Genomic DNA, 27464 nt, shown 5'->3' on the forward strand with positions numbered 1-27464 from the left:
GGCTGTGAAAATGAAAAATTAAATTTTTTTACACAAAAATGTACTTCTGGCTCAAAATTTTTCATTTTCACAAGGAATGAAGGAGACAAAGCACCCCAAAATCTGTGCCCCCATTTCTCCAGAGTACGGCAATGCCTCACATGTGACCAAAAAATACCAGTTGGGTGCATGGCAGGACTCAGAAGGGAAGGAGTGATTTTTGGATTTTGGAGCACAGATTTTGGTGGAATGAATGGTGGGTGCTATGTTTCATTACCAATACAGTGGAACCCCCCCACAAGTGACCCCATTTTGCAAACTACACCCCTCAGGGAATTCATCTAGGGGTATAGTGTACATTTCAAACCCCCAGGGGTTTCACCAATTTTGGTACAACTGGGCTGTGAAAATGAAAAATTACATTTTTTTACACAAAAATGTACTTCTGGCTCAAAATTTTTCATTTTCACAAGGAATGAAGGAGACAAAGCACCCCAAAATCTGTGCCCCCATTTCTCCAGAGTACGGCAATGCCTCACATGTGACCAAAAAATACCAGTTGGGTGCATGGCAGGACTCAGAAGGGAAGGAGTGATTTTTGGATTTTGCAGCTCAGATTCTGGTGGAATGAATGGTGGGTGCTATGTGGCATTAGCAAGACCCCCGAAGCACGTGAAATGATGAACCTAATAATCCATAGATGTGTGGTATATTTTGAAACACTCCTTTATACATAGGCCGGGTTTGTCGGGGCAAGTTTCACAGTGGAAAATAGTTTCCTTTCTTATTCCCTTTTTATAGCAAACTTTGCACCTTTTTTGTGTCCTGCCCTTTCTTGCAGTGGAGGGGATTTCGTTGGGAAAATGCTGCCCTGGTACAATACGGGGGCCAGTACTAGAAGTACTGGGGCCCTCTGCCTGCTGGTTCCCAAATATTAGGCCCTTTATGACTTCCTCTTGAAAGTGCATAAATGTCCCCCTCTGGCCGGTAGAACGGAATAGCACGTAAGCGTTATACAGTGCCATCTGGATGATATACACGGCCAGCTTCTTGTACCAGATATTTGTTTTCCGCAGGGCACTGTACGGCTTCAGTACCTGATCTGAAAGATCCACTCCGCCCATGTACTTATTGTAATCTAGGATACAATTTGGTTTTGAGGTGTGGGTACTGGTACCTCGTACAGGGATGGAGGTGGTACTGTCTCCATGAATTGTTGTCAGTATAAGGACATCCCTCTTGTCCTTATATTTGACCAACAACATATTTTCGGTGCATATTCCCCTGCTTTCACCCCTTCTTAGTACTTGGGCAATGTGCGTTTTGGGGAGGCCTCTTTGGTTCTTGCGTACAGTACCGCAAGCTGCTGTACCTCTTGAACCAAGGGCCTTAAACAGGGGGATGCTGGTGTAAAAGTTATCCACATAGAGGTGATAACCCTTATCCAGGAAGGGGTGCATTAAATCCCAGACAATTTTTCCACTAACACCTACGAGGGAGGGGGGGCATTCTGGCGGTTCAATTCTTGAATCCTTCCCTTCATATACCCTAAACTTGTGGGTGTACCCTGTGGTGCTTTCACACAGCTTATACATTTTTATGCCATACCTTGCCCTCTTACTGGGAAGGTACTGGCGGAATTTAACCCTTCCTTTAAAATGTATAAGGGACTCGTCGATACTAATACATTTATCAGGGATGTATAGCTCTGCAAATTTGGCACTGAAATGATCAATGACCGGCCTGACTTTGAATAGCCTGTCAAAGGTGGGATCATCTCTGGGTGGGCACTGTGCATTATCGGTGTAATGTATAAATTTATGGATTGCCTCAAAACGAGCCCGAGTCATGGCCATACGGTAAAATGGGGTGCTGTACAGAACATCTGTACTCCAATATTGCCTAATTTGTGGCTTTTTTACTATGCAAATATGAAACACCAGACCCCAAAACGTCATCATCTCTACTGCATCTACAGGGGTCCACCTAGCAAATGATGACGTGGGGTTTTGAGCAATAAACTGCTGGGCATATAAATTAGTTTGGTCCACCATTAAATTTATAAAATCATCAGAGAAAAATAATTTGAAAAAGTCAATTTCTCTGAGACCTGTGGAATCAAATTGGATTCCTGGCATGGCCAAAAACTCAGGAACCTGGGGCTCAAAATTGTCTGGTGGTGGGGTCCATACGAGATCAATTATTGGGGGGGGGTCTCAGCTGCTCTACGGGGGCGTCTTTGAGGGGGTCCCTCATCACCAGAGGAGGAAGAGGAGCTTAAGACGAATCCTTCAAATTCCCCGCTTGCCTCACTGGCTGTGTCAGAGTCAGAGGCAAGCATGGCATATGCCTCCTCCACTGAATACATTCTTCTGGATGACTGGGATGACATTTGGGATGACATTTGGGATGCCATTTTTATTTTTGTGTTACTGGTAGTGAAATGTTTCAACACGTGTATAGTGTAGGGGGCGGTACAAACTTTATTTCAACCCGGGGGGTATGTAGTGTGTAGTGTGTATGTAGTGCAGAAAAAAAAAAATACTTTATACAAAAAAAAAAAATTGAAGGGGTTAAAAAAAAAAAAATTGAAGGGGTTAAAAAAAAAAAATTGAAGGGGTTAAAAAAAAAAAAAAAAGGTCCTGCGCCAAAAATTGAGCACAGATGTTGGTCAGTAACGTCCGTCACTGAACAGCGCTCAAAGGCAACAGGAATTTGATCAAAAAAAAAAAAAAAAATAGATCAACCCTGTGCCGAAAAAGCTGATCAGTGATGTACGTCACTGATCAGCGCACAGTGGCCACAGGACACCCACAAAATCACAGTGTGTGTAAAAAAAAAATTAAAAAAAGACCCCACAGCACCCACAAAAAAAAAAAAGGTGATCAGTGATGCGACACTGATTACCAGTGAGGGGCAGCAGGTGCACAACCTTTGGTGCAACTGACAGTGCAACTGGCAGCAACTGACAGGTATATATAAAAAAAAAAACCTCTGCACCCCCAAAAAGTTGCTGATCACCTCAGATATAGTGATCAGCACAAAAGGCGGGGGCAGCAGACACAAAATTTAGCACTCTCTATCACTCTCTGTCACTATCTCTCTCTATCTCTCTATCTCTCACTATCTATCACTCTATGACACTGCAGCAGCAGCACTGACAGTTATATATATGAAAAATAACCCCTGCACCCCCAAAAAGTTGCTGGGGGTGCACAAAAGGGGGGCAGCAGACACAAAATATAGCAGTCTCTATCACTCTCTGTCACTATCTCTCTCTATCTCTCTATCTCTCTATCTCTCACTATCTATCACTCTATGACACTGCAGCAGCAGCACTGACAGGTATATATATATATAAAAAAAAACCTGCGCCCCCAAAAAGTTGCTGATCAGTTAATTTATACTGATCAGCACAAAAGGGGGGGCAGCAGTCAGTTATATAAAAAATATATAGCACAATCTGTCACTATCTCTCTATCTCTCTCTCTCTATCTCTCTCTATCTCTCTCTATCTCTCTATCTATTACTCTATTACACTGCAGCAGCACAAAATATAGCACTCTCTGTCACTAGGCCTCTCTATCTCTCTCTCTCTATCTCTCTCTCTCTCTAACTCGATGACACTGCAGCAGCACAACACAGCACAACACAGCACAGGATGTCACAAGATGAAGCAAGATCCCAAGCAGTGATCAGGTAAGTATTGAGCAAGGTTCTGGTCAGTATATGGCGGCAGCTGGGCACGGTGACCGCACTGCACGCTATTCCAGACCGGAATGGCGTCTGCAGTGCAGTCACCGTTAGTTTAAACCCCCCTCCATGGCTGTGATTGGTCCGTCGGTCCGACGAACCAATCACGGCCTTTGGGGGCGGGCGGGGTGAGGTGGGGTGACACCAGTGTCACCCTTACACCCCGCGGTGATTGGTGCTGTACTTTACAGCACCAATCACCTCCGATCCCGTGTCACCGGCGAACGTTATTCGCCGGTGACACAGAAAACGCTGTGAATGGCTGTTCACACTGAACAGCCAATCACAGCGATCGCCGACGGGGGGGCGGCATCGCAGCCCCCCCTGGGCATGCAGGGACATGTCTGCTGTCAGGGACAGCAGACATCGTCCCTCTGTCACTGCGTCTCTAGACGCAGTGACAGTTTGAAGTCATGACGTATATATACGTCATGTGTCGGGAAGTACTTCCCGGCCATGACGTATATATACGTCAAATGTCGTGAAGGGGATAAACCAGATGTGGGTGGAGATGGCTATTGCTGCTGCTTACACAGATGTAGCAGTGATAAGGTGCGTACACACGGGGGTGATTTTGTGTAATATTGCAGGAAATATGGTTGCTGAGCGACCATATTGCCCACGATGGGAGTGTGCACCGGCGATATATGGCCGGGTGCGCGCTCACGTTTTTACCCCTGTAGTGATCGCTGGTCGCAGGAACATGCTCCTGCGACCAGCTGATTTCCATTCCCGGGCTCCCCCCAGCAGTTTCTTTTTCATCAGCGACCATCTCTGGTCGCTGATGAACAGGAGACACAGAGCAATATATTGCTCAGCAATATATTGCTGAGCAATATATCTCCCCCGTGTGTACGGGGCTATTGCGCTAACATGTTAATTTATTGACAGTCTGATGCCATAGTGCTGGGGTAGCCAACTCCAATCCTCAAGGGGATTGATATGAAATCCCGGCGGTTGGAATCCCGACCACCGAAATCCCGACAAGGGGGAGACGTGTATCGCCCCCCTTGCGGGCTCGCTGCGCTCGCCACACGGTGGGCCCGGTGCCTCGCTACGCTCGCCACACTAATTTATTCTCCCTCTATGGGTGTCGTGGACACCCACGGAGGGAGAAAGTGACGAGATTCCGGCATCAGGATTTTGAACGCCGGGATTCCGACCACCGGGATTTGAACTGCATCCCTCCTCGAGAGCTACCAACAGTTAATGTTTTCCAGATCTCCTCACAGAATCACAAGTGAAGTAATTAGCTCCATCTGTGGATCTTTGAAAATGTGTCAGTGAGTAATGAGTGCACCAGTGCAGCAGCTAGGTTGTCTGGAAAATGTGAACTGTTGGTAGCTCTCGAGAACTGGAGTTGGCTACCACTGCCTGGTTCACCTCATACCTCTCCAATCACTCCTTCTCCGTCTCCACTCCGAGCTCCTCCTCTCCTACTACCCCGCAGCCAGTCGGTGTTCCCAAGGGTCAGTCCTTGGCCCTCTTCTCCCTCTACACCACCTCTCTGGGCACCCTCATCAGCTCCTACGGCTTACATTACCACCTTTATGCTGATGATACCCTAATCTATCTCTCCTCCCCCGATCTATACCCACCACTCCTGTCCAAGGTCTCCGAATGCCTCACGGCCATCTCAGCCTGGATGACCCAATGCTTCCTGAAACTAAACATGGCTAAAACTGAACTTCTACTCTTCCATCCCCCGAACATCCCTTCTTCTCCCACTAATACCCCTTTCATACCAGAAATGCAGGGACAAATCCGGGAATTCAGTTCCCGGGACAAGCAGGGACATTCCCGGGTTTGGACCCATTCACACCAGAAAAGTCCCTGCATTTTCTAGTGTGTGAAGGGGGTGGGAAGGAGGCCGGCAGGAGGTGGGGAGGAGGCAGGCAGTCAGCGGGATGGCAGCGGAGGTGGGCAGGAGGTGGTGAGAATACTCACCCCAGTAGCTTGGTCTCAATGCAGGCCGAGGATCCACACAGGCTTGCAGCGCAAATGACGGGACAGGCGGCGGATGAAGATGATGCAGCTCTCCAGCGGCAGTGAGCGCGCCGGAGAGCTGTGAAATCTTCATCCGCCACCTGTTCTGTCATTTGCGCCCGCCGCCTGCATCAATTCCCAGCCGGACAGGACACCGAGGACCAAACCGGTAAATATACCCTACCCCATTCACACCAGCCAGGTTCCCGGGTTGAACCCGAGAACAACCCTGCTACCTAGCAGGGTTGGATTGCCGGCAAATTAGCTCGGTAATTTGTCCCTCCTCCTCCTAACCTCTTTCGCTCCTCCTATCCTGCCTACCCTACCCCTCCATCCGTTCCCATCCGTTCCTACTTATCTTATTGTTTTTTTGTTCGTCCACCCACCTCCTTTTAGTCTGTTAACTCTTATGAGTAGGGTCCTCCTTCCTCATGTACTCACCCCACCTCTTTACCTCACCAGCGCTCCTGCCCTGTTCTTCCCTTCATCTTCAGTCTCCTCGACAATTTCGACACCTACTTCAGAACTGATGCTGATTTTAGCTCTACCAGCTATACCCCTATTTATGCTGTATTTTATCAACACACCCTGTACGTTACCTTGTCATTTGATTTTTGTTTGCTATACACGGCACTGCGGACACTTTGTGGTGCCTTATAAATAAACAAACTACTAATTAACACTGGTAGTGTATGCACAAAAATGTACCTCATTAATAACAGCAATACATTTTAGAAAATATGCCATAGTCCTGTGCAGAATAATGTAACATATGTATAATCACTGCTATAGGGAGATGCTAGTTGCTATACCAGGTTATTCAGCTGAGAAGATTCAGTTAGCCAAGATTGTAACTCAGTTAATTATTACATCAAAAGTACTATGCAATGAGGAGATATGCATATTGTAAAGATACAATGGGTGAAATTTAATAGTATGAGAAATTCAGAAAGTAAGAGCTTTGGTAAGAAATCTCCAGGTTTTTTTAAAGTGCAATCATTTACACTGCAAAATCATACTGGTTTTGCAGTGTAAATGATTGCCGCTTTAAAAAAAAAAAAAAACACAGGAGATTTCTTACCAAATCTCTCACTTTATGAATCTCTCATCCAATTAAATTTCACCCAATATGTGATATAAACAAACAAACAACTTTGAAAAGTGAAGTATTTGATCAAGGTGATGATTAGTAATACAGGACACGAATAATGCAGCAATGAACTGGGATTCAATCTAAAAACAAGATGCAAATAAATGTAATATCCAGTAATATGTGAGGCACGGCCTAGGGGTGTCTCAGCCCTCACCCTGCCCATCCGCCCGTGACTGCTGTGGAGGAGGAGCACTTTGTCCTGGCTGCCGGTGCCTGAAGAAGTGCAAGAGGTAACTCAGGGGAGCAGCCCTCTTGAACTCCCTCAACTCTGACCTATTTTAAAAATCCCAAAAGGGTCCTCCCTCCAGGTCCAGGGGGTGGCCAAAAATGTTGTGCCTAGGGGCGGCCTGACCCCTAAATCCGGCCCTGACCAGTAGTGCCCACAACAGTTGCCGACTGTTGTAGTACTGCTTATAAGTAATGCCTACAGTTACCGACAGTAGTAGCGCTGCTTATACAGAATGACCACACCACTTGCTGATACTAGTAGCTCTTCTTATACAAAACGCCCACACCAGTTTCCAACAGTAATAGCGCTGCTTATAAGTAACGCCCACATCAGTCGCTGACAGTATAGTGCTGCTTATAAATAACGCCTACATAATTTGCTAACAGTAATAGCGCTGCTTATAAGTAACGCCCACATCAGTCGCTGACAGTAGTAGCGCTGCTTATACATAACGCCTACATAATTTGCTAACAGTAATAGCGCTGCTTATAAGTAACGCCCACATCAGTCCCTGACAGTAGTAGCGCTGCTTATACATAACACCTACATAATTTGCTAACAGTAATAGCGCTGCTTATAAGTAACACCCACACCAGTTGCTGGCAGTAGTAGCACTGCTTATACATACTGTAACAGCCACATCAGTTGCTGACAGTAGTACGCTACTTATACATAACGCCCACACCAGTTGCTGACAGTAGTAGCACTACTTATACGTAATGCCCACATCAGTTGCCCACAGTAGTAGGCTACTTATACATAATGTCCACACCAGTCGCTGAAAGTAATAGCGCTGCTTATAAGTAACACCCCCACCAGTTGCTGACAGTAGTAGCGCTGCTTATATGTAACGCCTACATCATTTGCTAACAGTAATAGCGCTGCTTATAAGTAACACCCCCACCAGTTGCTGGCAGTAGTAGCACTGCTTATACATACTGTAAAGGCCCCCATACACTATGCGATATGGGAACGATTTCACCCGATTCGGATGAATCAGGCAGTGAAATCGGCCCAAATCGCACTTGTAGACATCCCCTCCGATCCGATGCGCGGTCCCGTGCGCATCGGATTGGGGTCGGGAGGTCGGACGGGCTGCACATAAGATTTGCCGGTACTTGTGTAGTTTGGCGGCGCCCATCGCATCGCATACCATAAGGCATGCAATGGTATGCGATGCGACGCAATATCTCGCGATATTGTACAATGCCATACAATTTTAAAATTGTATGACATTGTATATGGCATACAATGCGATGCGATTAAACATTGTATAAGCACCCTAATGGGTGCTTACAATGTTAAATGCACCCCCCCGCCACCCCCCACCCCCCACTATAAACGTGAACCCGAAGCATGGCGAGCCCGCGAGGGGCGGCGGTACGCGTCCTCTGACCTTTTCATACCCCCACTATCCACAAACCTTGTGCAAACCTTGGCACATCAAGTGCCTAATTGTGTGTCCCCCTCCCGGGGAGCTGCAGGGGATATCAGGTCCGACTTGTCCCTAGCACAAGTCGGACTAATGTATGGGGGCCTTAACACCCACATCAGTTGCTGACAGTAGTACCCTACTTATACATAATGCCCACACCAGTTGCCGACAGTAGTAGCACTACTTATACGTAACGCCCACATCAGTTGCCCAGTAGTACGCTACTTATACATAACGCCTATTCCAGTGCCAACAGTAGGACTCCCTCACACACACAAAATCTCTATTTCCCTTAATTTAAGTAATCTAATTCTCGCTGGCAGCTTATCCTCTACATCAGGCATGTCCAAACTGTGGCCCTCCAGCTGTTGTGAAACTACACATCCCAGCATGCCTTGCCATAGTTTTAGCATTCTTTAATAGCAAAACTGGTGCATGGCATGATGGGGGGCCATAGTTTGGACATGCCTGCTCTGCATCCTTTCATCAGCCCTACTCCCGTGTAGCTCCACCCCCTTCCACCCTAAGTAGCTCCACCCCCTTTTCAGTCCCTGCCACATAGGTTTAAGAGCTGGGATGGAGCTTCCTGCTGCTGGCGCCGCTGCCTACTATACAGTGTGACAGGTGCATTGGCAGCCACAGAGTACAGCAGCAGGGGATATAGAGCAAGGAGACTGCCTCTCCAGCCTGGCGCCCTCCTGTTAACTATATCGGCAGATGCAGAAATTGCCCAGTGCAAAGGTAGAACTACCATTGGTGCAGCAGGTGCAGTGCACCGCGGCACCTGTTGTCAAAGGGACCCATTGTTTTTCCCTGTCATCCACTGCTGTGTTGCATATTGTGAACTTGGGTTGAGGTGGCGGTTGGGGGGGACTAAATTACATTTTTGCTGCTGAGTTTACCACCCACAAGTTCCGCCACTGGCCCAGTGTTTACCCAGGGTTAATGATAATGGTACGAGTTGTACCAGACAAGCACTAGAGAGACTGCTACCTTGCAAACCGCAGTGTCCGTGTACATCCACTAGCCTAGGACCATACTCAGTGTGCCCCTGTGTTTTCTGTCCAAGAAAAGTAGTTCAAATTGTGAATATGCAAGTGTTTTATACTATACTTGTCTTGTTTCACTTTCGTGACCCTATATGCAGCATGCTGATCTTTTCACAGGAGTTACAATAGATTTTAACATAGTAATAGTCTGCTTTTCTTTTACCTCTATTGCATTGTAAATTCCTGGACCTGCTGCAGACTATATAAATGAATCATTTACTGGCTAGCACATGACTGCTGCAGGTCCCTGAGGTTATGTCCAGAATAATTACAGTAACATTGGATTTGAGTTCGGTTGGAAAAAACAAGACATGTGATGTGCCTATACAGTCCAACTCTGTATCACCAACATTTGTTATGTATTACCCTGTCATGTCTTACCCCTGATCATTGGACTTTATAAAAAAAAAATTGTTTACAAGAATAAAAAGAAATCACTAGTACGCAGAAGTAATGCATATGGAATATCAGTCATGCCACAGACAATGTTAGCGGCTTCGTGCCACATCGGAGACGGGACTGAGCTGAAATAGATACTGGAGGAATATTCAGGAAGACTTTGTGATTAGATCATCATTCTTCATACTGTAACCTTCCTACTAATGAACCATCTGTCTAATGATAGAAATGTTTGGCCACCTTCTACTATGTTATTATACATTATGTAATACATTATTATTATTATTATTATCATCATTATTATTGTAGTGGTACTGTGGTAGTATATATTTGCAGTACAGTATTTATATTAATTGTATATTCAGCCAACTTCAATCTGGAAAGAATAGAAAGGTTGTGGCATATATGGTCGATATGGGAACCATATCACTTACGGTCGAAACACACTACACTAGGTTGAAATTGACGGTTGACATATGCAAAATATTGACATAAATGTGGTCGACACAGGATAATGACGGCACATGCTTTTACATATATTTTTTGTGTCTCTGTCTACATGGGCAGTGTATAAGTGCACACTATTATATTCTCCCTCTATGACCACTGGAATGGTCAAGTATGAACAAGTTGGTTTTAAAAAAAAATCACGAAAAACTAGTCGACCATGTTAATGTCGACTTTTTCCTTGTGTCAACCTTCTGCCAATGTCGACCATTTTAGGAGTCGACCGAATCACTGCCAACCATTAGTGATCGACTGGATACCAAACAGAAATATAACATACCAAATCTGAATAGTTGAATCCTAGTTCCTCCATTTCCATTGACTGTATTGATTGATTGTGCCACAGCCACCCCATTGACATACATGTACATGTTCCTTGAGAGTGACACTACTTCTGGTAATTTCTGTTTCCCATTCGTGCACTGAGTGAGCCTAGTCTCAGCATCTCATTATTCCCTGCTCTGGCTGTGTGTGAGATGCCTGCTGTACGGCCCCTCCTATGCTGCAGCACTACAAAGGAAAGAAACTGTGTGCAACGCAGCAGAAAACTGCATGCTTGAAAAGTAGGATTCCTTCTGCTACACAAAGACCTGAACTTGGCTGGTGCTCCTTGGTGGGCAACTTCTGCCCAGATCTAGAGAATTGAGTAGATTTACACAAGTTAGCTGGTCTGATCCAACAACTTGTCTAATAACACCATGATGTCAAATGATAGGAATAACAGAATAACAGAACAGAATAACACCATGATGTCAAATGATAGGTGATGCTGGTAAAATGCAATATCTGTAATTGACTGGGCAACTCAGAGTCATGTGGCAGCAAGGGCATAGCTACCATACGTGCAGGGAGTGCAGCTGCTATGGGGCCCAGAGCTGAGAGGAGCCCACCTTCTCTCACAGATACGTGTGTTACAAACATTATTCATCACTGAGTGTAATATGCTGTGTGGTATAAAATGAACTGGAGGGCCTTATGTTACATAATATAAACTGAAGCACTGTAATGTGGCACAATATAAAGTCGAAGCATTATATTGAGACTTATACAGTAATATGAACTGGGGACAACACATGCTAAAATGTATCTTTCCATTTGCTGAAACAACACCTGAAGTCTGCACAGTGACATGTGTTTAGGATCGGGGCAGTTGCAATTCTGAAGTCAGAATACACACAGGATTCTAACCGTCAGTATTACATGAAGGCCCTGATTCTGGTTGCCTCAGTAAGCTGCGAAGCTTGCAGTTTATTGAATCCCAGAGGGCCCGTCCTGCCGCCTGCCGAATCACTATGCCCCGCATTGCCTCACAACCATGCGAGGGGATATGTCAGGCAGACACATCCCCTCGCATGTCCTGCTGGCGGAGAAATCATTGGATGGTCGCTGACCATCCAATGATTTCTTCAGGCCACGCAAATATAAAAGTCAGTGGAGACTGACATATATTTGCGGCCATTCCACCGAAGACAGGTTGGGAGGCTGACGTCATGTGAGGTCAGCCGCCCACCCCCGGCACACATCCTGGATGCCCATGAAATGCTGACCGTTCCCATGGGTGACTCCCGGGCTCACCTCCACCCGCCCGCATGTGAACGGCCTGGCGACACTGTAAATCGCTGCGGATGTTCGCACAGTGGACTTGCACATAAAAGACTGAGTATGCGCAGTCCATCAACCATCAGAATGGAGTCGAATTCAGCACCGCCGAATGAATAAGAATAACCCCCTTAGTACTTAGGGTTAAGGTTAGGCTGCCGGCGGGGATGGCTGGGCTTAAGCTGCAAGGAGGGGACGGGGTAGAGTTTAGGGTGTGGCTGCAGGGGAGAGGTTAGGGAAAGGCTGCAGAAGGGGTGGGTTAGGATTAGAGGTAAGATTCAAAGACTTACCATTTACCTGTCAGGACCATGACTGCTGGCATTTAGTATCCAACCTCCTAACAGTGTAACAATTCCATACCTTGACAGAACACATTAATCTTGTAAAATGTAGTTGGTAGAATTCTAATAATTTTCCAATTAAACCTGCTGCTGTACAAGACTTTCCATTCCGGTGGACGTGGAATATAGCAGTGTGCTGAGCACAGAGAGCCATGCGAGGGAACGGAATGGGATCATTCGTCAGACTGCATTTAGGTCTAAAAGCATTAGGTCGACATGGGTTAGGTCGACAGGGTCATTAGGTTGACAGGGTCATTAGGTCGACATGTGTTAGGTTGACAGGTGTTAGGTCGACAGGGCCATTAGGTCGACAGTGAAAAAGTCGACATGTTTTTTTCTAAAAAAAAAAAAAAAATTCAAAAAAATTCAAGCGTCGACACAGTCAACATAGCACCGCTGCGCTCGCCATGCTTCGGGCTCGGCACACTATTTTATTCTCCCACCACGCCCTAGTGGGATGGTAGGGCATGAAATACCGCCTGTCGGCACATGTCGACTCATAAAACAGTCAAATTACCCCATGTCGACCTTTTGCCTGTCGACCTTCCCATGTCGACCTAATGACCATGTCGACCTTATAAAAGTCGACCTAATGACCCTGTCGACCTAAGTCACGTCGACCTTCAGTCATGTCAACCTTAATACAGGTTGACCTAGTGGTGTAGACCTAATGCTTGTAGACCTAAATGCTGTAGACAATATGACCGTATACCGAGGGAACATAGACACCAAAAATGATATATAAAAAATTCATGTCGACCATTTTTATGTAAACCTTTTGATTTGTGTCGACCTAATGCATGTCAAACTTCTTCATGTGTTGAGCTTTTGAATGTCGACCCAACAACCCGCACCTGCCTGTATGACATCATAGCTTAGAGAAACATACATTATACAAAATTATGGATAATTCGGAACCGTCAATGCTTTTTACTTGATGTTAGTATTTTTACCATTCAATGGTGGTGTTCTGATGTTTACCACCATTGAATTGTAAGCATTTAATAGTATTCCGATGGTTACACTGGGTCCCGTCTGCGGCCATATATGCATATCAAATCAAATCATTTTTTTAATACAATTGCATCAAAACATTTGATGGCAAAAGCATAGCCATCAATTGATTGTGGGCTTCCAATGTCCACCTCTACACAAAATATGAGTAACCAACAGTTAAATGGGCAACAGGAGACCGCTCCCTGACACAGGTATAGTGGTAGAAAACAAATGCCAATTTCCTGAATTCGGCTGATAATGGTCTTGTACATATGTTCCATAGTACATATGCCTCCGGCAGCAAATCTGCGGGATGGGAGTAATGGGCTCAGCTGCAGGGGAACAGGCGCAGGGTCACTCCTCAGCAGTGCTGCCCAGGGGGATGGAGAGGATGGGGATGCTGGAGGAGAGGGTATACCGTGATGTGATGATGCAACCTTATAGTGTTGCTTGAATACACATTTCCCAATTCCCATTGCTGAGACCCTCCTGTAGACGCCGCCGCCCCTCCCCTGTTCTCTCATGTGCGATGGGCAGACAATGCACGGACTATAGATCCCCTCACCAGCAACACTCAGACCATCGCCCTGCTCTGACCACACCCGCTGTCCCGGCCCCCATTACATCATCCAGCCCAGGGAGGAACAAGTGAATGGAAGAGCGATGCTCCCGCTATCCTTGGGAGAGCGGCGGAGGGAGGGGGCAGCACGCTCCCCAACCCGCATATATAAGGGCGAGGAGGAGGAGGGACCTGGCAGCCCAGACAGACACAATCACCCGGCAGCAGAGCGCAGGATCCAGGGCACAAGAACGGGCTGAAGCACACAGACACAAGCAAACCGCAACCAATACCCCGACACAGAACCAGCAGCCATGCGTGAGATCGTACACCTCCAAGCCGGCCAATGCGGGAACCAGATCGGGGCAAAGGTAAGATCGCATGGTCCTGGCCGGTGATCGCCACCTGATATGAGGGAGCGCTGCAAGCGGTACAGTGGCAGCAGCGCCTGTGCGTTACCCCTGCCCGCAGTGCCGCACCTAGCATAGCGGTGCCCTCCCCGCTATCCGCACTGCGGAGAGAAGCGATCCTAATGCCGGCGGTGTATGCTGCCCCGAGCAATGCACAGAGCGCACACACAGCACGGCAAGAGTGGCTCCATGGTAGAGTACGTGCACATCATTCCAAGAGACAGCCAGAGTCCCCGTGACAGTGCTCCTGTGCGGTGCCCTTTGTAGTGCTGTACAGTAGGGATGTGGCTGGGTGGGGTCCCCTGACAGCCACCTTCATCGCAGGCTGTGGGGGAGGAGGAGTGCAGCTGACGGATGGCCCTTTGTGCATTGCATTGCAATGAGGCTGTGCTGCTGCTGCCTGTTGTCTTGCCAACAGAATTAATGTAATATCCGCCTGCAGTGATAAACATACATGTGTAGTGTAATGTCTGCAATGGGCAATGAAAGATTGTGAGCAATGGCGTATGTGGTCTTCCCTATAGATTTCCCAAATCATATGATTTTCTATTACAAAAGAACCTATATGGATTACACTACATGTCCCATTCCTCGCTTGTTCCTGCAACAAATCTCTGCAGACTATTAGTTTGGGTGTGGTCACCAGATACATCCTATATTAAAATGTTTACACACCTATATTTAAAGATTATTTCTTTAATGACATTATTTGCTAATTGCAATTTTATTTTTTTACAGAAGACCTGTTCATATTCAACCTAACAGGTGTACATTTAATGTCTGCAGCATGTTTTCATGAGTATATTAAAATTATAAATCCACTAGTCCTATTTCTACAATGGCTTTTTCTTCATGTAATCAAACATTGTAGTTCTTTGTAGGAATAGATCCGTTCTTGATATCTATAATTAGGCTTAATGCTATATGACAATGAGTATTTAAACAATTTCTATTTATTTTATTTTTGTCAGTTCTGGGAAGTTATCAGTGATGAACACGGCATTGATCCTACTGGTAGTTACCATGGCGACAGTGACCTGCAACTGGAAAGAATCAATGTATATTATAATGAAGCCAGCGGTAATTTAATTTTAAATTAATTTATGTTGATTATTGTATTTTAAGTGTCTAGTGTATTCATTCCCATCAATAAATCTAAATCTTTATTTATGGCTGGTGATAAGATTTGGCAGCCCCTTTATCATTGGATGGATGGCATATGCAATGTGATCTGGGCGACAATTACCTCCCAGGATCGCATTGCAATATGCAATCCTTTCGGTTGAATGTATCCTCCTGCAGGGGCAGGGGCTCAGAAAAGGAGCCTGTCCCTGCGCTCTGCTTCACTGGGTGTCTGCACATGTGCGGTTAGCACTGAGCCTGTGAATACACTGCCCTGCAGGCCGTGCAGTCTGTAGCCCATAGGCTACTGCCACCTCAGAATGCCGGTGGCCCAGGGACCTGATGCAATGCTGCTCGATGTTGATAAATTGGGCAGCATCGCATCCCCATAGCAACCTAGAGGGGAGCAGGAGAGATCGGAGGATCTCTGGGGGATACTTAATATGTGCAGCTAACCCGCAAATATTTGATAACTGGGCTCCTTGGTACTGTGGTTCATGAACATTTGTAGATCACTTTATGGTATGAATGTAAAATTATAATAATTGTGAATGGTTTGTCATCATCCACAGGTAATAAATTTGTACCACGCGCGATCCTTGTGGATTTGGAACCTGGCACAATGGATTCTGTGAGATCAGGACCATTTGGACAGATATTTAGACCCGACAACTTTGTATTTGGTAAATATTCGGATTTTCTCCATCTTAAAATATAACCTAATCCAGGTGTGCTAGTAAATATACCAGGCCTCATAGGCACTAGCATGCTACAAAATATGTATTAGTGTCAGGCTTTCAGGCTATCATCTATCCAGTGACTCCACTGAGAATAAAAAACGGAACTATGACTATGAAATACTTCTGCAAACACGGTCATAAAATAAAACCCAATTTAGCTGGGAAGGCTGACTGACTGGGAACAAGAATGCAAATAATATTACCTAGTTGTAAATACATTTGAATAAAGTACAATAAACCTGAATCCCTGCTTAGAACCAACCCCCACTTTAGCCAGGCTTGCCAACTGTTACTATTAATGCTACATTTTTCAGTACATGTGGCTTCACTTCTGCTCAACTAGATTTTTTATGCATTCTGTTTAATAAGGGACTTCTGAAACAAATAATGAGCAAAAGCCTTTCATTATGGGCTAGAGATAGGCAATTAAGTTATTTCATGTCTTATTTTTTTATGCAGGACAGAGTGGTGCAGGAAACAACTGGGCCAAAGGTCATTACACTGAAGGGGCGGAGCTGGTGGATTCTGTTCTAGATGTGGTGAGGAAGGAAGCTGAAAGCTGTGATTGCCTACAGGGTTTCCAGCTGACCCACTCCTTGGGTGGTGGCACTGGCTCCGGTATGGGTACACTACTCATCAGCAAGATAAGGGAAGAATACCCAGACCGAATCATGAATACATTTAGCGTGATGCCATCCCCCAAAGTCTCAGACACTGTGGTTGAACCATACAATGCCACCCTCTCTGTGCACCAGTTGGTGGAAAACACAGATGAAACCTACTGCATAGACAATGAAGCCCTCTACGATATCTGCTTCCGCACTTTAAAGCTAACTACACCAACATATGGTGACCTGAATCATCTTGTATCTGCTACAATGAGTGGGGTAACAACTTGCCTTCGCTTCCCAGGCCAGCTGAATGCAGACTTACGAAAACTGGCCGTCAACATGGTGCCTTTTCCACGACTGCACTTTTTTATGCCCGGTTTCGCCCCACTAACAAGCCGTGGCAGTCAGCAATACCGGGCACTGACCGTGCCAGAACTTACACAGCAAATGTTCGACTCCAAGAACATGATGGCAGCTTGTGACCCCCGCCATGGGCGCTACCTCACAGTGGCTGCTATTTTCCGAGGAAGAATGTCCATGAAGGAGGTTGATGAGCAAATGCTGAATGTCCAAAATAAAAACAGCAGTTACTTTGTTGAATGGATCCCCAACAATGTGAAAACCGCAGTGTGCGACATCCCACCACGAGGCCTCAAAATGTCTGCTACATTTATTGGCAACAGCACAGCCATTCAAGAGCTGTTTAAGAGAATCTCTGAGCAGTTTACAGCTATGTTCCGCAGAAAAGCCTTCTTGCACTGGTACACAGGTGAAGGAATGGACGAGATGGAATTCACTGAAGCCGAAAGCAACATGAATGACCTGGTTTCAGAATACCAACAGTACCAAGATGCCACCGCAGATGAGCAAGGAGAATTTGAAGAGGAAGAAGAAGATGAAGCTTGATGAAAAGAAAAGGCACAGTTTCTAAATAGCCAGTATGTCTGCAGCAAAATGTGTGTCCAAGCATGTGTTTTATTTCTATTGTCAAAGAAGTCAGGATCAGTTTTTCTTAACAATGTCCAAAGTAACAGTTGTTTTAGACTCTTCTAAATCATGAGAAGGCCAATGCTACAGATAGGCGGTTGTAGAAGTGATATGACTGCTCTTAGATGTTGTTTTACACTGGATGAGATCATAAAACCAAGTACTTGTGCGCTCTGTGTTTTCTTTATTCTTATTATCTAGTTCTAGGTATAATTCATTTATTTTTTTTCTTAAAAAAAACATTTTGTTAATTAATGATTTTAAATACTACCTACTAAAAACAAATAATTTAAATCTAAGTAAATTGAAGCGTTTACATAGCTGATATTATTGAAGTGCAATTCGTTCATTGTGTAGACAGAACCATTATTAACTAATGTCGCTACAGTGTCTCATGTCACTGGTTCATAGGGAACTAATAAGGCCAGATCTGTCCATACATTTTAAGCTTTTAAATATCAATTACCTAAGCTCAGTCTGTTTGGATAATGCATAGTACTTAGTTCTGTGTTCACGCAATGTTCCTTTTTCCTGGTAGACTTAACTCCTTACCTCTCAAACGTTGCACACCATGATTAAACTGTACGGGTGTGTTATAGAACTTATGCACAACATTAAAAACTGCACCAGATAACAAGATAAGTGGTTGTTATAAGGAATACACACTGGATCAGGGTTATATGATGTGTATGCCGTAATCGTAAAGCAGTTACTATTATTAATTAGGTTTCTAGCCTCTGTGGTTATGGTTTGTCTTTGCCAATCCTGTTATTTGCGATTTTGTAAACTCAAATCCTAATAAGAAATGCAAAAATAGGCAGAGACAAACTGGTTCAGCATTTTATATAATAAATTTATGGGGTATTCTATCTTGGTCAATATTTTCAAAAAAAGCGGAATTATCGGCCACCAGTATTCAATCAATTGTGAAGATTTGTTTATTTCAAGTTGAATCTACATTGACGAAACACGACTGCTGGATTGTCAAATCTGCAGACGTTTTTGACTATCATCAGCAGTTTTTGGCGAGTTACAAATCTATTCTGACAGTCGAAAAAAATAGACCAGACACTGAATAGGTGGAATGTAAATCGAACCTAATCTTATCAAAAACGGACGATATTTCCGTCTATCGGAAATATTGTCTAACTTCAGATGCTGACCACAACAATGTAAGAGATTCTTACAAAAAAAAAAAGAAAACTACCACTGTGTTAGTTGCACACAAAGCACATATTTAGGCAGTCATTTTTAATAATCACATTCTTTTTTTTTTCAAATGGCGGCTGTTTTGTTTTTTATTCATGAAATCTATGTTTAGTTACTTATTTCTCCTATACACGTCATGTGCACAGAAATAGTTTTGTTCATAATGACACCTCACGGTGTGTCCCTACGGAAAAACTTATGTTGAGCATAAAAAATCTTCGACTAACTTGTTAAACTCTTCAGCATATTTTAGATGTAGATTATGTTTGCCCTCTGGCATCAGATGCAACCTGAAAAATACAGAAATAGAAACATAAGAGGACGAGAACGTTATCATCAGCTATGATGTGGATGACCATACTGAAACTATTAAATACTATTATCACTACAATACAGCTGAGAAACTTGCGTTCAGCGCCATGAACCAATGTAACAGAACCAGACTCTACATTTCAGGACAACATCATACAAATACACAGCTATCGCCATTGTGGAGCCTTATAATACAGTATAATAATGATAGTTACCACATCCCCTGCTAATCTTGTACTCCTTTATCTGCCCCTCATTTATTAGGTAATTTTGCCACAGTCCTGGCTACACTGGCATGAGTCTAATCAGATAAAATACAAGCTGATCCCCTAGCATGCGTGCACTAGCAGGAAAAATCATTCGATGGTAGTCAACCATCGTATGATTTCTCCTGCCTTTGGAAATAAAAGTCAGTAGTATTTCCTCCGCAATTCGCTGAAGATGTGGCGGGCGCTGACGTCTTGCGACGTCCGCTGACCACCCCTGACAAGTATCAGCTGTCTGTGTTCCCATGGGAATGCCTATAAAACAAATTCATCCCTGTCCGATAATTAGAGAATTAAGCCATCTGTCTCTTTCAGTAACTTGTCCTCAAAGGCAACAACTCTGTACATGAGCTTTGTTTCTGTTTGAGATATAGCTGTTGGAATGAAGGTTTTATCATTTAGATTCAAGTGAAAAATTAAAGTTACCTACCCTACAATTCAGTATTAATCTCATGCCCTATATTTTATAATCTTTTACACTCACTATATCAGAGGTCAATGTTTGTGTCATTATTTGACACATACAAAATTAAATGTGTACAACCCAATCATAGGAAAAATATACACAGCTGTTCTACTGTCAACTTGGTTATTTATTACTAATCATTTTTATTTATATAGTGCTCTTTTTCCAACAAGAGCCATGTAACTTTAAATACTTCAAAACCAATACATGCTACGGAAGATTTAAGTAATACTGCAATAGACAAGCCACACCGAAAAAAAGAAAACCTAGTACACAGTAAACATAATTCATAATTGGTGCAGACATAATAGCTTCCATGGGTTGTGTATTCCACCCCATAAGGTACCAGGTGAGGCAGCCATCTTGGGTGGAATAGTCTACCCCTAGAAGAGATGACACAAAATGGGGTGATTGCAGCTAACGCTCAGAGTATGGTCCCAACAAAATCATGAAGTCCGTGTATTTTTCATCCCATACACAAGTGTGCCTGGAAAGGTGTTGGGTGCACTATGTAGGTTATACTGTGGGAGGTGAACCCAAGGCGTGTCTTGGAAAACTAGCACTTGTGTGATATACACGGTAAGAAAAGATCTATGTGAAGAACATCCTGCCCATGGAGGAACCATCTGAGGTTACACTGCATTGGTTGCCGCTGGCAGGGTGTAAAATCAATGGAAGTACATATAGCCAGAATAGCTACTGATGGGGCTGAAATGAGCTGTAAGAAAAAAAAAAAAAGTACATTTGCAAGTAAATACCAAAAGGAGAAAAAGTCCTGGTCTCATATGAGTAGGATGGGTGGGTATGAGAGTGTAAGGGGGCACATTAATGTCGGATGTAAAAGGCCCTGCTGAGTTTGGTTCTGGTGCTCTTTCCCCATAGCCCCTGCATACCTTGAAAGGTAAAACCAGGGCAGTCCTGGTGTTCACAGCTGGAGTACATCAGAGCCCATCTCATCTTTGGCGGAGGGTTAGTAGGCCTAGTACTGGTGTGCCCGACACTGGTCAGAAGATCCTGACATTGCCAGCTGGTCTCAGTGTCCTGCTTGGCCTGTGACCACATTGTTTAAATAGAAATTTGAGGGGCTCTGCACTCACTAATGCTGTTTTCGCACCGCAAAACCTGCTTAGACCTGGTATTGAAAACGTTTCTTAAAACGGGTCAAAGCAGGTTTTATGCCCCTTTCAGACCGCACATAACTCGATCTTATACCGGGTCTAAACAGGTTTTGTGGTCTGAAAGCAAGCATTTCCACCCCCCCCCCCCCCCCAAAAGCAGAAGGGCCTAGTTATTCCCCTAACCCCTCTCAGCCATAAGGCCGAAGAGGGGAAAAAAGGGATCTGTGGGTCCTCTTCGCCAAAGCTTAGAGAGACCCTCTTTCCTCAACCCCCGGAAGGGTTAGGACGGTGGGTCCTCCTCACCCGAAGGTTTGAAGAGACCCACAGTAGGCTTCCCCACGCCTTGTGGCTTGGGTTCGCCCTCAAGGGACCGAAGCTCTCCCCAAAAGGATAAGTGCTTCGGTACATTGGGGAGTGGATGGCCCATAAGGGTCAACCACACGGCCCAAAAAAACGTGACAACCTACAGAAAACAAAGAACGTGAAAAGTGAGAGGGAAAATAAATAAAGAGCCCCCAGCCAGATGGCCAGGGTGGGGGTGTGAAAAATTGTCCTACCCCGTCCAAAAGGCCGTGGTAAGGACGTGAAGCGCTAACCTAATGGGAAGTGTGCAGTGCAAGTGCCATCCCGGGAGCAGGGACCCAGCAACTGCCAGCACGTGTAAGGTGACCATTTGCAGTGGAAGCAGGGACCCAGCGGCTGATGAGATCCTTCACTGCGGCTGCAGGAGCGACTGGCACTGGTGAGAATTAGACTTGCATCCTCTCCTCCTCACCATTTACCCTGTCTCCTCACCCCTCTCTCTCCCCATCACCACCCCCATCTCCACACCCCCTCACCCCCTGTCACATTACCCCCTCTCTCTCTCTCGCTGTCACTTCAACCCCCATCACCTCAGCCTGTCACTGTACCCCCTCTCACCATGGCCCCTGTCACTTTACCCCCTCTCACCTCCCCCCCCCGTCACGTCATCCGGTCACCACACCTCCTCTCACTATGCCCCATCACCTCACCCACAGTAACCATGTACTGTCACCTCTCTCCCTGTCACCTCACCCCCTCTTTCTGTCACCTCTGCCCCCCATTATCTCCTCTCTCTCCATGTCATCTCACCCCTCCCACTCACCATGCCCTGTGTTACCTCACCACATCTCACCTCGTCCACTCTCTCCTTGTCACCTCACCCCTCTCTCGCTCCTCTTTCTCTCTCTTACACTCTCCCTTCCCCCTCTTTTGTCCCCGTCCCATCTTTCCTTTCTCTGTCCCTTTTTCTCTCTCCTCTCGGTTCTCTCTCCTCACACTCACTCACTCATCCCTACTGTCTTTCCTATTTTTCTTTCCCTGCTCTCCCTCTCCTCTCTTTCTCTCTTCCTATCAACCCTCTCTAACTCCCTCTGTCTCACCTCTCTTTATCTGCTGGTTTGTTTGCCTGCAGTGGGTGTCAGTAGTAGTGATCACTGAGCACAGAAGAGGACCTCAGGGGGACAGGAAACCTTTAGTTGCAGCAAATATCATAATGCAGTTTTTAGACTGTTAAGACTGTGTGGAACGCTCAAGTTCAATAGTCACTCTGATAAAACCTTGGATGTGAAAATGAATAGTTCAAAATTTTTGCATTTAAGCTAATGAAGCTGCAGATAACTTATGCAACACTTGTACTAATCAGTTAAGAGATGCTGCTAATTGTCTTGAAAGAAAACCTTGGACCTATTGTTGGTCAGTTCCAGGGATTCCTTGACACTACGGGGTTTATGTACTAAGATAGGAGTTCTATTGAAGATGGGATGGGCAACCAATCAGAGCCCATGTATTTATTTAGCACCTTCTAGAAGATAATAGATAGGATCTGATTGGTTGCCCATTGCAACATTACATCTTCAATAAAACTCCCATCTTAGTAAATAACCCCCTATGTATTTTCTAAAGCGGGTGTCAGCAGAGGAGGAGCAAGCAAGAGCTCCTAAAGGCATCAGAACCCTGTAATTGATTATCTAGCAAACTTTGGTCGGACCTTGCCAACCTGTGATTGCTTTGATCAAAGGCACTTCTTCCAAAAACTTCCGTGGATACGGGACTTACATTGCGCAAGTGGAGCACGGTGAATGCCGACAATTACCCGACAGGAGTGGAGGTAGCTATACCTACTACCATTGTGTGTCCATTTTCCCAGCAGCGTCTGCCCCCAGCTGGGTTGTGCGGTCGGCTCCCTGACGCAGTGAGCTGGTCTCGATACTGCGGTCAGGTTTTGGAAACAAGAGACTTCATACACACTAAAGTGTTGCTCTATAGCTCTGTTGGATTGCTCATATAGTTAGCATTTGGATGTGTCTGCCATATTAAGTAAGACCAAAAGATCACAGGCGCCTTTCCAATTTGTGCCCTCTAAGATTGCCCGCAATTATCTCCTCATGTGTAGCCCTAAGGTGGCAGCAAATACTGTCTCCCTCCATTAAAAAACAGCAGATTGGACAGTTCGCATTCTACTTAAAATTGGAAACATCATATATATGTGGACTGGAGACTTTTTGAATTTCCATCATAAAGCAGCTGTCTATTGGAGCTCATCATCTTAGAGTTTATTGCAATTTACCAACTGGCAGGAATTGGTTAAGTGTCACTGGCCTTCTGATATTCATTGCTATTAATTGGATGTTTTAGGATTATTACATGTTTGTATATACTTATTTTTGTGTATATTTTTTATGTGCTATTGCGTGCAATATATTATAATTAAATACAATACTTTTAAAGCTTTAGTGTTTCCTGTGCTCTCTAATTTTTACGTTTTGTGTACAGTTGTATCTAGCAAACAGTCTACAAGTTCATGAACAGCAAGCCGTATGTATTCCCATTCCACTTTAGGAACAATGGCCAAAGGTGACACTTAAGGAGTTCAAGTCTTCCTAGAAAACCTATTAGTACCAGAGGTTCTCAATGGGGTTAAGATGGGTGCCGGACGGGGTACCAACAGTCATTTACCCGACGTCGGGATCCCGACAGTCAAAACCCCGACACGGGGGCCCGATGGCCACCGCTATTCTCCCTCGTGGGGGTCCACGACCCCCATAGAGGGAGAATAGAAAAGGTGGCGACCGTAGCGAGTCACTGTGCCACAGCGTGGCAACCACAGCAAGCCCACAAGGGGCTTTGTTGCGCTCACAATGCTGTCTGGGTCCGGCAAGTCAGGATCCCGAGGGTCGAAACCCTATACCACACCCGGTTAAGATCTGGACTCTGAGCTGGCCAGTGCATCTGAATTATCTGTAAAACCAACAGAAACAGCCCACAGCATAACACTACCACTTCCATGCTTTACTGCAGTGGTTCTCAAACTTGGTCCTCAGGACCCCAAACAGTTCACGTTTTCCAGGTCACCAAACAGGTGCACTCATTACTGACTGTCACATTTTAAAAGATCCACAGGTGGAGCTAATTATTTCACTTGATTCTGTGAGGAGACCTGCAAAACATGCACTGTGTGGGGTCCTGAGGACCGACTTTGAGAACCTGTGCTTTACTGTATCTACAGTACACTATGGCATCAGACGTTCTCCTGGTATTGGCCAAACATGTCCAACTAATCTGAAAAGTTTAATATCTAAACACATCCACATGAAATACACATATAAAATACACACATAAATATTAGATAATCCTAAAATAATAACATAAAAATTGCATGCAAATAGATTTCTGAATCAATATATATGTAAATATCATTCTTATTCAAACAGTGTTTCATGGAGTATATATTAAGGGCTGAGTATAACTTATAAGCACCTGCCTGCTGCCCGAGCACACTATGCCACATGCTACATATTGTATGTTTGGGATTGTGGGAGGAAACTGGAACAAACAGAGAAAACCCATGCATTAAGGGTGTGGATATACAAACACAGACAGGGCATTGGTTGCTACGAAACCAGAGACCTACTGTATGTTCTGTGAGATATTAATGCTAACCACAATGCCAACCATGCTGTCCATACATCAGCAAAAAAAGGCCAACAAATGAAAAATGAACAGCCCTATTTTTATTTAAAACAATTATTGTTTAGCTAATCCAAATACATTCTTTAAATACCTTGAATTCTTTAACTGCTGGTGGATAAATTGTGGGTGAAATGTTGGGACCAGAGCATCCTTCATACCATGAACAATTAATGTTGGGCAATCAATGAGGGGCAGCAAATGGCGACAAATATTACCTGCAAAATAACCATTACAATTTTATTCACTGCTAATGTACCATAGAATAACTGCAGCAGGGTTTAGCTGTGTGGTACCCTGCAGTGATTACCAACCACACACTTGTCAATTGTACAGTTTTCCTTTGCTTGTCTCATCATTCCTGTATTAATACAGTATTTAGCAATATAAACTTATGTTGTTTTTATTTATACAATGAGCCAGCTGTACTTTACATAGTCACACCAAATCTGGGTACTTACAGGAATTTTCTATAGAACACGTACAGAAGTCTAGAGTCGCATGCCCAGCACTGATCTTGTAAGTCTAAGATGACTCTGTACTGTACACCGGGAGTGCATGTAAGTGTGTGATGGAGTGTGAAACCTCTGATGAAGTGCACTGTGCAAAAGAGAAAAAGTCAGAACTTCTACCACAGCAAAGCTGGCCATACACGTGAACGATCTCCGGCTTGAACACACAATTTCGAAGGGTCATGTGATTGTGTGCACATTGTGGGAAATATCTGTAAGATGTGTGGTCCTGGTATCCAGACTCATGATAGATTGACTCTAGGTCGACAGTCACAAGATTGACAGGGTCAAAAGGCCGACATGAAGTTTTTTTAAAATTTGAGCCGACATGTGCTGACAGGCAGTATTTCATGCCCTACCATCCACTAAGACGTGTGGGAGACTTATACCATACCCCTTCACAGGGCCGCCGAGAGGCAGGGGGGGCGGGTACATTTTACCTGGGCCCGGGCCTGCCAGGGGGGCCCGGGTCCCGACACACACTTAAAAAAAATATATATATTTATCTCCCTCTCCCTGCCACGCCCCCGAATTTGCCTAAGCCCGGTCAGCGATGGCTGTCCTGCTCCTGCTCCAAGTTCCTGGTTCAAAAGGTAATGCCGCCCGCAATGCATGGCTATGGACAGGGGGAACAGACAAAAAGCGTGTGTGTGTGTGTGTGTGTGTGTTGTAACAGGCTGTGTATGTATGTATATATGTGTGTGTAACAGGCTATGTGTGTGTGTGTAACAGGCTGTGTGTGTGTGTGTGTGTGTAACAGGGTGTGTGTGTGTGTGTGTGTGTGTGTGTGTGTGTGTAAAACAGGCTGTGTGTGTGTGTGTGTGTGTGTGTGTAACAGGCTTTGTATATATATGTGTGTGTGTGTGTGTGTGTGTGTGTGTGTGTGTGTAACAGGCTTTATATGTATGTGTGTGTGTGTGTGTTTGTGTGTGTGTGTGTGTGTGTGTGTGTGTGTGTGTAACAGGCTGTGTATGTATGTATATATGTGTGTAACAGGCTATGTGTTTGTGTGTGTAACAGGCTATGTATGTATGTCTATATGTGTGTGTGTGTGTGTGTGTGTGTGTGTGTGTGTAACAGGCTTTGTATGTATGTATATATGTGTGTGTGTGTGTGTGTGTAACAGGCTGTGTATGTATGTATGTATGTATGTATGTATGTATGTATATATGTGTGTGTAACAGGCTATGTGTTTGTGTGTGTAACAGGCTATGTATGTCTATATGTATGTGTGTGTGTGTGTGTGTGTGTGTGTGTGTGTAACAGGCTTTGTATGTATGTATATATGTGTGTGTGTGTGTGTGTGTGTGTGTGTGTGTAACAGGCTATGTGTGTGTGTGTGTGTGTGTTACAGGCTATGTACTGTATGTGTGAAGGAACAGGCTGTGTATGTATATATGTGTGTGTGTGCGTGTGTGTGTAACAGGCTATGTATTTATATGTGTGTGTGTGTAACAGGCTATGTATGTATATATGTGTGTATGTATGTGTAACAGGCTAAGTATGTGTGTGTGTGTGTGTGTAACAGGCTTTGTATGTATGTATATGTGTGTGTGTGTGTGTGTAACAGGCTATGTATGTATATGTGTGTGTGTAACAGGCTATGTATGTATGTATGTATGTATGTATGTATGTATGTATATGTGTGTGTGTAACAGGCTATGTATGTATATGTCTGTGTGTGTGTAACAGGCTATGTATGTATATGTGTGTGTGACAGGCTATGTACTGTATGT

At 44.7% G+C, this 27464-nt stretch overlaps 2 protein-coding genes across 2 annotated transcripts in view; one reads left to right on the top strand and one right to left on the bottom strand.

The window, feature by feature from the left end:
- The first annotated feature begins 14059 nt into the window (after window positions 1-14059).
- Window positions 14060-18024, top strand: LOC146080573 (tubulin beta-2 chain). The gene is made up of 4 exons (XM_083188019.1): window positions 14060-14356; window positions 15367-15475; window positions 16090-16200; window positions 16717-18024. Exons 1-4 carry the CDS (start codon window positions 14300-14302, stop codon window positions 17772-17774), a joined length of 1335 nt encoding a protein of 444 aa, XP_083044145.1. The 5' UTR covers window positions 14060-14299; the 3' UTR covers window positions 17775-18024.
- Window positions 18025-19123: 1099 nt separating this feature from the next.
- Window positions 19124-27464, bottom strand: part of BPHL (biphenyl hydrolase like) — a 46707-nt gene continuing 38366 nt past the window's right edge. Inside the window, exons 7-8 of the mRNA XM_083145160.1 lie at window positions 25311-25434; window positions 19124-19354 (exon numbers count right to left, since the gene is read on the bottom strand). Coding sequence (XP_083001286.1) covers window positions 19261-19354; window positions 25311-25434 — 218 coding nt within the window. The 3' untranslated portion in view covers window positions 19124-19260. The remainder of the gene's footprint in view (window positions 19355-25310; window positions 25435-27464) is intronic.

Source organism: Crinia signifera, chromosome 5 (genome assembly GCF_055691185.1).
Source record: "Crinia signifera chromosome 5, ASM5569118v1, whole genome shotgun sequence".
NCBI classification, from domain to species: domain Eukaryota; kingdom Metazoa; phylum Chordata; class Amphibia; order Anura; family Myobatrachidae; genus Crinia; species Crinia signifera.

Coding starts and splice junctions, on each gene's coding strand:
- LOC146080573 (XM_083188019.1), top strand. CDS start 14,300: ATGCGTGAGATCGTACACCTCCAAGCCGGCCAATGCGGGAACCAGATC. Junction 15,476..16,089: donor ATATTATAATGAAGCCAGCG/GTAATTTAATTT, acceptor CATCATCCACAG/GTAATAAATTTGTACCACGC. Junction 16,201..16,716: donor ACCCGACAACTTTGTATTTG/GTAAATATTCGG, acceptor TTTTTTATGCAG/GACAGAGTGGTGCAGGAAAC.